Source organism: Mus caroli, chromosome 5 (assembly GCF_900094665.2).
Source record: "Mus caroli chromosome 5, CAROLI_EIJ_v1.1, whole genome shotgun sequence".
Classification (NCBI taxonomy): domain Eukaryota; kingdom Metazoa; phylum Chordata; class Mammalia; order Rodentia; family Muridae; genus Mus; species Mus caroli.
This window is the reverse complement of record NC_034574.1, coordinates 66,955,597-66,969,784: the sequence shown is the minus strand read 5'-3', so window position 1 is coordinate 66,969,784 and position 14,188 is coordinate 66,955,597. Positions and strand designations below refer to the sequence as shown.

Below are 14,188 nucleotides of genomic sequence, written 5' to 3'. Positions count from 1 at the left end.
GGAAAGTCTGTCTCAAAAACAAAAACAACAACAAAAAAAACCAAACAGATGAAAACCTTACAAACATAATTAAAACAAACCCCCAAGCCAAGGAATTTCTCAAGAATTCTGGCAATTTTCACTAAAATGCAGGTATTGAATACAACAGTTGGACAGGCTCCTCTGGCTCTGCTCCTCAGAAAAAGAAGAGTGTGGGGGACACAGCAGGCACAAACAGGGGCCTTGTGTGTTGACTGAAGAGATGACATTCCAGGGATGACCTAGGTACACTCTTACCTAGGTACCCTGCAGTTGGTCTATTACTTGTCACTTTACACAGCAGTACCTGAAAAGAAGCATGCAGAGGGTCACGAGTTCAATCTCCATACTACAGAAATAAAAAGACTGGCATGGTATTCTGAGGTCTTGTAAATTTTTCTGTTGCAACCTTTGCTGCAAAGACCATCTGAGATATTGCCTGCTGATTGTCCCTTCAATATCTACTTTCTATTTCTAGGTAAGAGAAGCTTCTAACTGGCCACAAATTCTTAGGTAACGGGCACATTTGCGAGGGCTCCCTTGCAGCTATGTGGCTCCATGACTGAGATTTTTGGTCAGAGGGCTTATAAGCAAAAGTATCCTTTGTAGTTCTTAAGAGCCTCCTTATAAGGGGAAAGACATCCATTCATTTTTCCCTTTTGCTGTGACAGATTATTCGGTGGCAGGAACTAGATTAGTCATCTGACTCCTACTCACAACAAAGTTGACAAGCTAGGAGGACTCTGTGTCCAAAGCACTGCGGGGGTTGTTGCACCAGACCTGCACTGCACCATCTTGAACACTGATATGAAAGAGTCAAATGGATTTCCACTTTGTGAAGTCACACATATGAGTTAGGTCTTTGTTATACTTTCTATATCCACCTGTATGAGTATATCTATGTAATAAAGTAGAATTGCAGGATTGAGAGACATGGTCATTTAAGTTCTTGGTTGATACCACCTAATTAACCTTTAAGTACTCATCCCCACTCCTATCACATGAGTGCCCTCGTGTGTGTCACTGTATCATGGATGCATTTATGTTTAATGGAGATAACCCCCAAATCTGTTGAAGAGGTACAAAGATTCATGTTACCAAAGGAAAACGCTAGGATGTAAAAGCAAGAGTTTAGTTCCAAATGTCAATATCTGTTACATTCTGTTTCCATGGAAACCAATTCCTGTGTGTCTATAAAGGGAATGGGAGGATGGGGAGGTGATGGAGGATACCACTTACGCATCATTGAACAGCACACTGGGAGAATATACAGGCCTGGGTCTACATTGTCATGCACACAGTTGCATCACAGACATCCCTAACCACCCCTGTCTGCCCAGCCACCTGACCATCCATCTAGTCTGTAGGCACTGTAGGCCTACTATGTGCTCTTCACTGAGAATGTAGTATTGTGAAGGTTACCACGTCATATATCGTTATGGGTTAAATCAGATGTTAATGATTATAGAAATAATAACTGTCATAGGAGGGGGAGACAATGTGCATGGAGAGATGTGGAAGAGGTGTATCAGTTTCTTCTTTCTGCTATCAGAAATTACCCGAGTGGCTAGAGAAATGGCTCAGTAGGCAGGAGAGTCTGCTGGGCAAGTGTGTGGACCTGAGCCCCCATCCTAGCATCTGAGTAAGAAGTCAAGTGTGGCAGTTTGTATGTGGTATTCCAGTGCTGAGGGATGAGGCAGAAACAGGAGGACAATAGGGTTTACTAGCTGCCAGCTTAGCTCTAGGTTCAGTGAGAGACCCTGCTTCAATGGAACAAAGTAGAGGGTGATAGACCACGACACCCAATGTCCTCCTCTGGCTTCTATGCATATACGCACAGGGGTATGTGTACTTGCACACACACGTGCAAACACTAACACACACACAGACACACACAGACACACAGACACACACACACATCCTAAATTAGCAGCTCAAAAAGACCACCATTATTTCTTAAAGTGTGTGGCCAGATTGCTCGCCCTAGAGTGCACCTCTGCTTCCTGGCTGTTGGGATTTCTGCAGGCTGCCTTTGTTCCTTGACTCACAGGCCCTTCTGTCTCCAGGACCAGAAGTGTGATGGTTTTAGTATATCTGAGCTATGTTTCCACCATCACCTATCTTTACTTACCCCGACCTCTGGGGACCTGAAGCATCCTGCCAAATCCATCTCTCATTTAGAGAATCCAGAAAAATCTTCCTGTCTCAAGATCCTTCATTCAGTCATCTACAAAATCCCCTTTGCCATGTGTGGTAACTCAGTGGAGGCTCTATGAAGCATTCCCGGAAGAGTTGGCCTTTCAATTAGTCTTGTAAGGTATAGGCAGGGCAAAGTGACAAGGAGAGAGTGTGGGTGTCTGAAGACTGAAAGGCAGCCATTGGTCCAGCTAGGGTTTGCAGAGGATGAGTGACAAGAAAGGTTAGTGACAGTCCTGAACGCCACCAGGGGGAATTCCAAAAACAATTTCATGTTTCAAAAGAACGCCGTCTCCTGTAGTAGTTAGGGCTGGCTAAGGAGGATGGCAGAGGCTCGGTAGGAGCTGGTGGTGGTTTGGGTGAGAGATATCCTGCAACCTTGCCCAGCTGCAGCTGAAAAAGAAGTGGCTGGAGTGGAGAGACTGAAGGAGTTTGTCAGCAGTGCACAGTGATGGACGGGGGACAGTTCAGCAGGGATGTTGGCTATGACCTGGAGGGTCCAGCCTGGAGAAAGCAGGACTGTTTACTGGGGGTGGGGGGACACGACACCAGAGGAACGAGATGTTTTGAGTAGATGGATGTCAAGGGCCAGTGGGTAGTGTCACATGGAGCTCCAAGGGAAGCCTGCAAGGTGCAGATAGTCAGAAATGGCTGGCTTGGGGCTCCTGACTGAAACCTTGCAGAGGCTTCTCCTGCAACCCTGGAAAGAGACATAGGGGAGGCCTCAGGCCACCTCTGGGAAAAGCCAGCTGTCGACAAGTCCCGCTCTGGGGAGCTGGCTATATTTGTAGCTTCTCAGGGTGATGCGGGGGTGAAATCCAGAAGGAGATTTTTTTTCCCCTTTTGGGTGCTGGGATGGAGTCTAAGGACTATGCAAATGCTGGGAGAGATATGGAGGTGAGGAAGGACAGACAGTCCTTACAGACGGGAACCATTAAACTTACAGTGCCAGGGTCCTAGGCTGCTGTAGCCAATTCTATTACCTGAGTGGCTTAAACAATCCACATTACTATCTTTAAATAGAGCAGATTTATTTATTATCGATTGGTTTATTATTGTTAAATATTGGAGAGGTACATGAATAACATCAAGGCCTGTGTGGAAGTCAGAGGACAGACAGCTTTTCTGACCTTGGTTCTCCACTTCTGTGTTCACATGGGTCCTGGGGATCAAGCTCAGGTCACCAGCCTTGCATGGAAAGTGCTTTACCTGCTGAGCCATCCTGCCGGCCTCGCTGACTTTCTGATAGTTCTGAAATCCAAAGCAGGTTTCACTGGGCCGAAGCCCAGTTGGTGGAGGGCTGCATCGTGTTGGAGCTGCAGCCATGTCCATGGTGGGGACTGGACCACGCCTTGGCTCTGTCTCTGCCTCCCTCTGCAAAGCTTCTGAGGTCATCATACACACCGCATCCCTTCCTTCTCCTTGTCTGTGCTTCCCCTTTGAAGGCCACTTGGGAGCATTCTGAGCCCACTGGATTAATTCAGAGCAAGCCCCATTCTGTTTGGCCAGCAGATGTGTGAATTAATATCGTCTCAGGTTTCCTTTGCTGTGTGAGGGTTGTGTTCACTTGTTTGGGGAATTAAAACAAACGTGTCCTTGGTAGACTGGAATTCTACCTTTGTATACAACAGTATATATGTGTATATGTGTGTGTGTATAATATGTATATATGTATACACATATATATGTATATATGTATATATACATATACACAAATTTATTATTGATTGATTATATATACATACACATACACACACACATATATATGCATACACACACACAGACACGCACAGACGTGCACACACACATACATATGCTGCTGACTAATGTTTTGGTAAATGGTGGGTCACATTTACCATAGTGATTACATAAGGTTATAATGGAGCTGAAAAATTCTTACCACCTGCTGTAGTATGAGGGACTTTTCCAGGGGAGGCATAGTTCGTTCTCTCTCTCTCTCTCTCTCTCTCTCTCTCTCTCTCTCTCTCTCTCTCTCTCTCCTTCCACTTGTGGGGTATGTGTGTGTGTTTCCCCCCAGGATAGGATAGACCAAAGTAATGGTTGTGAAAAAGGTCTAACTTGGTGACAAATGTATTTTTGCTTGGGTTTTTAACTAGAGTGTGGGTGAGGGGTTACTACAGGAGCAAGTATGACTCAAAAGCAGCTGTATCTGGGAAAGGTGGAGGCCTCATGGGAGTTGTAGTCCTGGGGCTGGCAGGCAGCTAACAGGTCCAAGAATCTCCTCTCTGCACTCACACTGGTCACAGTCTCTTCCCTGAGCGCTTGTTTTCTGCTTCCATAGCTCTGGAGTGGGGCCCCTCATGAATTTTGCAAGTTTCAACTTCCCTAGGCATGTGAAGTTTGAAAAGATGGAGTTGCTTGTTTTGGATCATAGCTTCAGCGCTGTTAGAACGTGGGTGTTGCTGAGCAGAACAGTTCACACGGTGGCTGCCAGAGTGGAGAAAAGGGGATGCAAAAAAATGGCCAGGACAAGATGCATCCCTCAAGGGTCTGCTTTCAGTTGCCTGACTTCTCCAGCCATTCCCCGCCCCCTAACGTTCCAGAACTAAACAGTATCCCAGCCTACAGAGTGCCACCACCTGGGGACCGAGACTCTAACACACTAGCTTGTGGGTGACTCCTTATATCTAAAGCAGTATAATTTTAGCACAGTGTAGATATCTCCATGATGGGAGACTTTAAGAAAGAGTGGGCAGAGCTGTGCTTGGGTTCTAGTGGGTGGCTGGAGTCGAATACAGTGGAATAAAAGATAGCTAGAAAAGAGGCTGTCAGGTTGCTGGGAGAGCAACTCTGCCACGTGACTTCTCCACATGGATCCTGAAACCACCCAGGATAACGGCAAAACCTGAGGCCTATGGGCGAGTCCTCTATGACTGGGGGCCACTGAGGGAGAGAGGGACTTTGGCCACCAACTTCAGAAAGAAGAGCTTTTGACAAGGGAAGGAGGGTTGACCATCCTCAACCAAAGAACTAACTAGCAAAACCATTGTTAACTTCTCTATGTTGCCCTTCTTCATAAAGAAAAATCCAATGAGATCTGGTTCCAACCACTGATACATCGTATCTTCCGTTGATCCTGCTCTTGCTGGCAAACATTCTACTTTTGCTTGAAAAAAAAATAGATGTAGGTCTATTTAATACCCATTATTCATATTAGTTTATGATTTAGAAATAGCTTTATTAAGAAATGTTGGTGTTCTTTGTCTGTTCCACGAAGTCCTGCCGTAATTTGATCTGTTATTTCAAAAGGTCGGCTGTGGTAAAGCTGTGGAGACAATGGTTTCACAACTCTGAAGAAAGGGTTCTGAAGCTGCCTCCCATCTGAGCACTGTGTCTTCTCTCAGATGGTGGGTAAAGGAGACTAGAATGTTGCCAGAGCAGAGAGAGAGGGAGACATCACACAGAAACCTAAGCGGGAGGGGAGAGCCTGCTGTACTGCTGTTCTGGATGCTTGGATTCAAGTTATCTTCTACTTACTGTGTGTTTTGTGGCAAGTGACCACTTTGACTGGTTCCCAGTCTGCTTCATGGCCATGTCTTTTCTGGAGGAGGAAATGATTGTATATGAATTAAGATTACACAGCATTGGGGGAGGGGCGCTAAAGAGATAGCTTAATGGTTAAGGAGCATCTTTTGCTCTTGTAGAGGACCTGGGTTTGGCCCAGCACCAACGTGGTAGCTCACAACCATTTGTAACTCCAGTCTGAGGGAGACTTGACACCTTCTTCTGGTAGCAGGTATGCACAGAGCACACTTATACACATGCAGGCAAAACATTCATACACACAGAGAATAAATAAAAGAACATTAGAAATGTCTTTAAGTTTTATTCTCTTGTGTGTGTTTCTGTGTGTGTGTGTCTATCTGTCTGTCTGTCTATCTACATGTATGTGCAGGTGTCTGTGGAATCAAGAGGGCACCAGATCCCCTGGAGCTGGAGTTCTAGGTTGTTGTGAGCCTTCTGACTTAGCTATCAGAGGATCAAACTCAGGTCTTCTGCAACAGCAGTTATGTACTCTTAAATCATGAATCATCCCTCACCCCCAGGCCCAGTAGTATTTCTTTCTAAATATAAAATGCTTAGCTTTCTGTTCTCTGTCTCCCAAATCCTTGTGTCTCTGAGAGCTACGAGTCTTCTGTGACAGCCTGGGAAAGAGAAGGCTGCAGATGGTCAGGGAATAACAGCAGCAAAGGGCTCTGATCCTACCCACTACTCCCCCGACATGCGTGGGCTCTGTACACACAGAGCAGTCAAATACAGGTCAGAAACGTTTTAAACATTTCAACTGTACCGAGCACTCGGACTTTGTCTTTAGTCTGTAAACAATACAGTAGAATATAGCATTTATATATACCAGGTATATATGTTGATATATATGTATATATATGTGTATATGTGTGTGTGTATGTATGTATGTATACACATATAACAACAGTTTATATAGCATTTATTATACCAGGTATAATGTGTAATGCAGCAGATATCAAGCATAGAGGAGGATATGCATAGCAGCAGATATCAAGCATAGAGGAGGATATGCATAGGTTATAAGCAACTACTATACCATTTATGTGAAGGAACTGAGTGTCTTTCAGGGATCTGGAACCTGTTCCCTGTGGTCAGTGATGACTCTATCCCTGACTAGAGTGAGCTTTTTTATCCCCTTACAGCCAGCTCACTCAGCTCTTTGGGAGAAATGACTATCCATCACCCGTGCTTGGCCCCGGCTGTGGGCTTCATCACAGTTTGGATGGATAGGCTTGCTGCAACATTTGGATAAGGTTGAAACCGATTCCTGAGTTCAGCCTTTGGGAGTTGGTAACAGGCTGCGGTCTAGCAGGTTCAACAATGGCTGTCTTTCCAATAGAAGACCCGGAAATCCTGGAGTTGTTCAGTTCATGAGGTTGCATATATATCTCAGATGGTCTTCAGCTAGAATCCTGAAGACATAGGCTCTACTGCCAGCGAAGGAATACACTTGCCAGTGAGAGCAAGAACAAGCAGGGGAAGAAAGCAAGCTTCCTTCTCTCACATCCTTTAGCTAGACCGCCAGTAGGTGTGGCTCAGGTTAAAGGTGGATCTTACCTCCTCTAAAGATCTGGATTAAAGTGGGTCTTCCCATTGCAGATGATTTAATTATGAAAAATCCCTCACAGCCTCTTGGGTATTAAGTCACTTCCAGATGTAGACAGCGGAGAACAGCCATCACACATAGTGTAGTTCTTAGGCGCGTCATGAGGATAAACTGCACAGTCCCCGGCACAGAAGGCACAGGAGCTGTTAGTCTTAACTGTGCTCCAGTATCACCAGGCTTAGCAATCCGACGCATCCCATAGTTGTCAGGACTCACACTGGATCCTTCCATGATCTGCAACATTGTCTGTACTTAGAGCCTTCTCAGTAAGACCTCTAAGTTCTCTACTTAAAGGTGCAGTTGGGCAGCCTTTACCGTTCACACAGCCCTCGCTGTAGCATTCCCGCCGGCCTCAGCCCATCTCTGAGTTTATTTTCCTTTGCTGTACACACCAGCTCCTGGTATATTGTCTAATAGGTTTGCTTTGTGCTTCAGGCCATCATCATATATGAAAATGGGAACCCCATGAGAGCTGTCTTATATGTCTGTATCTTCACCATTCTCATAAATGCCTGGTTTAGTGCCTGGCTGAGTGGGTGTGTGGGAACTCCTTAGCAGAATGAAGATGTTGATTTTGACAATGGTCCCATCTTCCAGGCCCTCTATTTCTGCAGCCATCTGGAGTATTTTATTATTCAATATATTATTATTATTCAGAAGACCATCTTGTTATTTACATATCTATCTCAAATACCTTTTCCTAATCGAAAGCTCAGGGCCAGGGCCACAAGTACGTTGGATATGCAATAGAGTGAAAGCCTTGCTAGTGAGTCTCCTGATTTCCTTGTAGTGTCGCACATCCAGTATACACTGCTGACAAGGGATGCTTGTTTCAGGAGTGGGCCAGCTTCCATCCCCCAACTTCCTCATCTGTTTTCATGCCACAGAACTGTTGTTATGTTTTCTTGTAGGGCACCAATGCCTCTGCTCTGGAAAAAGACATTGGACCAGAGCAGTTTCCGATCAATGAACACTACTTCGGATTGGTCAATGTAAGTATTTATTGTTTCCATTTGCTTTAGGGTATTTGACGTAAAGCTCCTGACTTGTTTGTTTGTTTGTTTGTTTTGTTTTGGGGAGATAAGATCTAGCTATGTAGCTCTGTTGGTCCTGAGCTCATTATGTAGACCTGGCTGGCCTTGAACTTGGAGGGATCCTTCTCTGCCTGAGTATTCCTAGCTCTCCTCTGCCATTGCCAAATCTATTTAAAGAACTGCCTGTGTGCTTTAGTTAGTAGCAGAGTCAAATGCTGGAGAAGGGCACTTTAATCTATTTTTTAAAATGTTGTAATAGTTGTCCCCAGCAGAGGACTTAATTGCTACATTATTGATCGAATTTGCCTTGAGGGCTTTCCTTTGTCTGTGTCGCTTTCATAGTGATGTCATTAGTGTGTGGCCAAACCCACTTTGCTTGTTCCTCCCTTTCTCACAGCGTGACCTCTCAGTCTTTGTTTTGGTATGGATCAAAAATACACCTTGAGTTTTAAGACTTGGTAGCTGGTTACCTGTGCTTGGCTGATAGTACAGCTGATATTAGAGATCTACAGTTACATGCGTAACTGAGGGCTGCCAATCAAGAACCACGAGTCATTTACCCCAGAATTACTTGGCCCCAATTGTTGTATGACAAAATTTTTCGTAGGGAGATACAACCCATACATCCAGTCACCCCAGATAGGGAGCTCACTACAGACCAAATTACAGGCACCACCAAAGTTTAATTTGGTGAGCCAATGAATTTTATTGGGGATACAAAAGTATGGGTGAGGGATTACTTACAGGAGACAAAGACAGCTGCCTTACCAAGGCATACCCAGGCATGGGTGACAGCTCACAGAGCTGGGAACCTGGAGCTCACTGCACAGCTTACTGGTGGCAGCTCAGCAGGGCAGAGAGTGGCTTTTCCTAGTGACTCTGGTCTAAACCTCCTCCAAGCAGCTCTACTGGTTTCTGCTTCTTCCGCTCAGTTGTTCCAGCCTCAGTCTTCCTGGCAGCTTTTGTTCTTCCTAGAGTCTTCTTTGTAGTTTAGCTCTGCTTACTATGGCAGGGAGGGGCCCAGTGAATCTGGTCAGTTTCAGGGACTTCCTGAAACTGTTTTGAGTGTTTTACTTTCCTATGTAAGGAGCTTCTCTACCAGATGGAGGGTTTCAATCTTGGAGGAAACTGTTCCACAACACTGGGTTTCTTTCTGCTAGGCAGGAGCCCCTTAGTATCTGGCTTTATGAGCTAAAGTGGTATTACCCATCACCCCTATGGATTTTCTACGTCACTGTGTCTTTATTGAGTCAAAGTTTTAGGTGCTAAGCCTGTTAGCTCACAGACACTTGGGTTTCTGGAGCAGCTGCTCTGCCATTCTGTCAGTATCTTTCCTGCTGGGAGAAGCTGGACACATTCTTTGCAAGTAAATGCTACATTGGGTATAAAGGAAAGAGCTACATTTGAATTCTTCCTGTACTGTTAACTGGTGGTGTGATCCCAGGCAAGGAAGTTGGCCTTTCTGCTCCTCCATTCCGCATTCAGTAATTGTGGTTGCAGTGGTTTCTCCCTCTTGAGTCACAGTGAAGGATGAACGGGGTGGGGGTGGGGGTGGGGGGAGAGAGAGAGAGAGAGAGAGAGAGAGAGAGAGAGAGAGAGAGAGACTATGTGAGGCCCTGATGAGAGACTGCAGTATGTTGTAGACACTTGGAAAATATTCCTTTTATTTCTTCAGAGTTGACTACTAGATCAGGCCGGTTGTGGCTGTAGGGTGTCTGAGTGAAAGATCCTGAGAGGGAGAGAGAAGACTGGACAGAGGAAGGCTACATAAGGCCCTGGAAATACAGGGTATTGTATTGGCAAAACTCAGTTTTCAAACTTTAATAGAAAGCTTATTTTAGCAACTGTGAATAGTTCTCCTCTTAACTCTCTGAAGAGAGTCATTCAATTCCTGGAAATTCTTCCCTAGCTAAGGAAAATACAAATGTAGACTATGGAGAGAGAACTAAGGCTGTTGCCTACCTTGTAGAAGACTCGTGAGAGCTGTATTTATTAATAGCTTCATTTATGATTCCTTAATTGGTAATTTATGAAGGTGCCAGCCTCTGTGTGAAAGGGTTTGTCACCTGTTATGTGACTGTGTCAGGGAACATTAGAACACGCAGGAACTGAAGATGTCCTAGCCACAAAGCCATTCAGAGATGCCCATGCTCTGTTTGACCTCTGCAGCGTTTTATAATCCAGGCTATGGATCTTGTTATTGCTTTGGAATTTCTTCCTGTTCATTTACTGAGTGGGAACACCTTAAAGTACAGGTCTCAGCTAGGGCCTCCAACAGAGTTGGGCTTCCAGTCACTTAGAAACCAGTGAGATAATGACTTTCCCCTCCGAAGTAAAAAATCTCTGTGTCTGTGACTGGAGAGGGATAGAGTATTGCTGTGTGGGCCCTAATCTGATTACAGAGAGACCAGGGACTTGTGTGATACCATATTGGGACAATTGCCACCTTGGTCGAAACACAAGGCAGGGTAACTTAGAAGGAGAGAGGCGGGAAGAAGGCAGGGGCGCCTATGAAGGCACTTCTTGCTCCATTGTGTTGGAGTAAGCGTTGGAGTAAGTGAGATTTTGTACTGTGCGGCAGCAGCCACTGCAGCCCTAAACAAGCTCTGTTCCTTAAAGGCTTTGTTTGAGCAAGTGGTTCTTAACTCCTTAAATACACACCCACCCACTCCCTGCACTGTATGTGCGTGTATGTATACATGTACATATGCATACACACACACACACACACACACACACACACACACACGCACACACAATCTCCTCTTGAGCTATATCCCCAGCCCCTTCAGTTTCTTTTTGATTTTTTTTAAAAGATTTATTTATTTCATTGTATATGAGTACACTGTAGTTGTCTTCAGCCAAACCAGAAGAGGGCATCAGATCACGTCGTAGATGGTTGTGAGCCACTGTGTGGTTGCTGGGAACTGAACACAGGGTCTCTGGAAGAGCAGTTGGTGATCTTAACCACTGGTCCATCTCTCCAGCCCCGATTTTTATTTTTATAGCCATGTGAGTTTGTTTGTTTGTTTGTTTGTTTGTTTGTTTTTGAGACAGGTTCTCCCTGTATAACTCAAGCTGCCTGGAACTCATTGTGTGGTCCAGGCTGGCTTCCAACTTGCAGTGATCCTCTTGCCTCAACCTCCCAAGAGCTGGGACCACAAATGTGCATCACCATGCCTGCAGCCAGGGGAGCTTTTTAAATATTACTTTGTGTCTTTTCTTTAGCCAGCTGCTTTTCTGAGTCCCCATGTGATGTGGGTTTCTTTCTTGTCTTTTTCTAAGCACCAGACCTCCTTAGATTCCTAGTCAGAGTGCTTTTTATAAGTTTATAGACTTGGATGGATCAGAAGCTCTTATCTGTCAGGGGTGCATTGCAGGACCCCAAACGGATGTCTAAAACTGGATTGTCCCACATTTTATATAGACTGTTTTGTTCTATATATATACACTGGTGATAAAGTTTAATTTATACATTAGGCACAAGAGATGAAATTATGTTCTAATAAAATAGAACAGTTACAGCAAATTATCAGTATTAGTTTGTTTCTTAAAACTAGGATGGGGCCATGGTTAAATAATATGAAGATTACTTGTGATACCCAAGATATCTGCTAAATGACTAGTGGGCAGGTACCATATTTTTGTGGATACAGGAGACTAAGGAATGATTCAGATCCTGGGCAGGATGGCATAGGATGGTGTGAGATTCCATCCCAGCTCTCAGAATGGTATACAATAGAAAATTATAGGTAACTTATTTCTGTAAATTTCCACTTAATGTTCACAGACTGTGGTTGACTCCCCATAACTGAAAGCATAGCAAGTAAAACTACAGCTAAGGAGGGGGTGTGGTTCTCAACCCATGGATTGCGACCCCTCTGAACATCCTGTGGGTCGTGACCCATCTGGGGCTCCATCTACCCTTTCACAGGGGTCGCCAAAGACAGTTGGAAAAGACAGATATTTACGTTGCAATTCATAACAGTGGCAAAATTACAGTTATGAAGTAGTTTTATTGTTGGGGGGGGGGTGCCGCCACATCATCAGGAAGCGTGAGAACCACTGCTGTACCCCTTTGCCCCTGACCTTGTTGATCAGATCCACCCTTACCTAATTAGACACGCTTGGCTCTAATACGGGAACGCAGGGATTGGCAGGTCCCGGGATCCTGGCACCTCCCGCCTCTCTCCTGTCCGGAAGTGGCACCTCCCTCCTCTTGTCCTGCGGTGGCACCTCTCTCCCTGCTCCTGTCCAGCGGTGGCACCTCTCTCCCCGCTCCTGTCCGGCGGTGGCACCTCTCTCCCCGCTCCTGTCCGGCGGTGGCACCTCTCTCCCCGCTCCTGTCCGGCGGTGGCTTACGTCCGGGCGATGATTGCAGCCTCTCCTCTTGTGCTTTGGCAGTTTGGAAACACATGCTACTGTAACTCCGTGCTTCAAGCGCTGTACTTCTGCCGGCCGTTCCGGGAGAATGTGTTGGCATACAAGGCCCAGCAAAAAAAGAAGGAAAACCTGTTGACATGCCTGGCAGACCTTTTCCACAGCATTGCCACGCAGAAGAAGAAGGTTGGCGTCATCCCACCAAAGAAGTTCATTTCAAGGCTGAGGAAAGAGAACGGTGAGTGCTGCGGTCTTCGTGGGTTCGAGGCTCCGGTAAGGGGAACAGCAGAGGTTCTGCTGCGGTTGGTCGTCGTGGGTTCGAGGCTCTGGAATGGGGAACGGCAGTGGTTCTGTGTAGCCTCAAAATGAAAAACTCATTTAATTTTTTTTTTAAGGGAGAGTATGCATGGTCAGCCACAGTGTTTTTTAAGAAAAGATATTTCAGGGGTTGGAGTGATGGCTCAGTGGATAAGAATGAACTCTTTTGAAGTATATTCTCCCCTTCCAGAGGACTTGATTTTGCTTCTCAGGACCCATACTGAGTGGCTCACAGCCACCTGTAAGTCCAGTTCCAGAAGATCTAATACCCTACATGTTACATACAATTACATAGACACAGGAGCTGGGGAGATGGCACTGACTGCTCTTCCAGAGGTCCTGAGTTCAATTCCCAGTAACCATACGGTGGCTCACAACCATCTATAATGGGATCTGATGCCCTTTTCTGGTGTGTCTGAAGAGAGCAATAGTGTACTCATATATATAAAATAAATAAATTAAAAAAAATGTTACATAGACAACACACACATACACACACACGAGAGAGAGAGAGAGAGAGAGAGAGAGAGAGAGAGAGAGAGAGAGAGAGAGCAGGTGTACTAGTGGCATAACTTTAAACCTAACACTCAGGCGACAGAGACAGGCAGATTACTGTGTTCCAGGCCACCTAGACCAGGCCACCTACATATTTAGACCCTGATGCAAATATGAAACTTAATTAATCAGTTAATTTATCCTCTCCCTTTTATTAATTTAATAAATTAATTGAGTCCCTGGCTGTCTTGGGACTCGATCGATAGACTGGGCTGGCCTTAAACTCACAGAGATTCCCCTGTCTTTGCATCTGCCTCTGGCATGCTGGGACTGAAGCAGTGCACAGCCATTGCGCAACAGAAGACATTTCTTCTTTTCCCATTATATGTGAAACAAACAAACAAACAAACAAACAAACAAAATTTGATATTTGACATCCCATTTAGAATAATTTCTTTCCTTTTCTTCCTTCTTTTCTCCTTTCTTCCTTTCTTCCTTTCTTCCTTTCTTTCTTTCTTTCTTTCTTTCTTTCTTTCTTTCTTTCTTTCTTTCTTTCTTTCTTTCTTTCTTTCCTTCCTTCCTTCCTTCCTTC

General features: G+C 45.1%; 1 protein-coding gene across 1 annotated transcript in view; it reads left to right on the top strand.

Moving 5' to 3' along the window:
- Usp46 (ubiquitin specific peptidase 46) overlaps nt 1-14,188 on the top strand; it is a 67,123-nt gene that overhangs the window by 20,060 nt on the left and 32,875 nt on the right. Inside the window, exons 2-3 of the mRNA XM_021163490.2 lie at nt 8,281-8,361; nt 12,808-13,021. Coding sequence (XP_021019149.1) covers nt 8,281-8,361; nt 12,808-13,021 — 295 coding nt within the window. The remainder of the gene's footprint in view (nt 1-8,280; nt 8,362-12,807; nt 13,022-14,188) is intronic.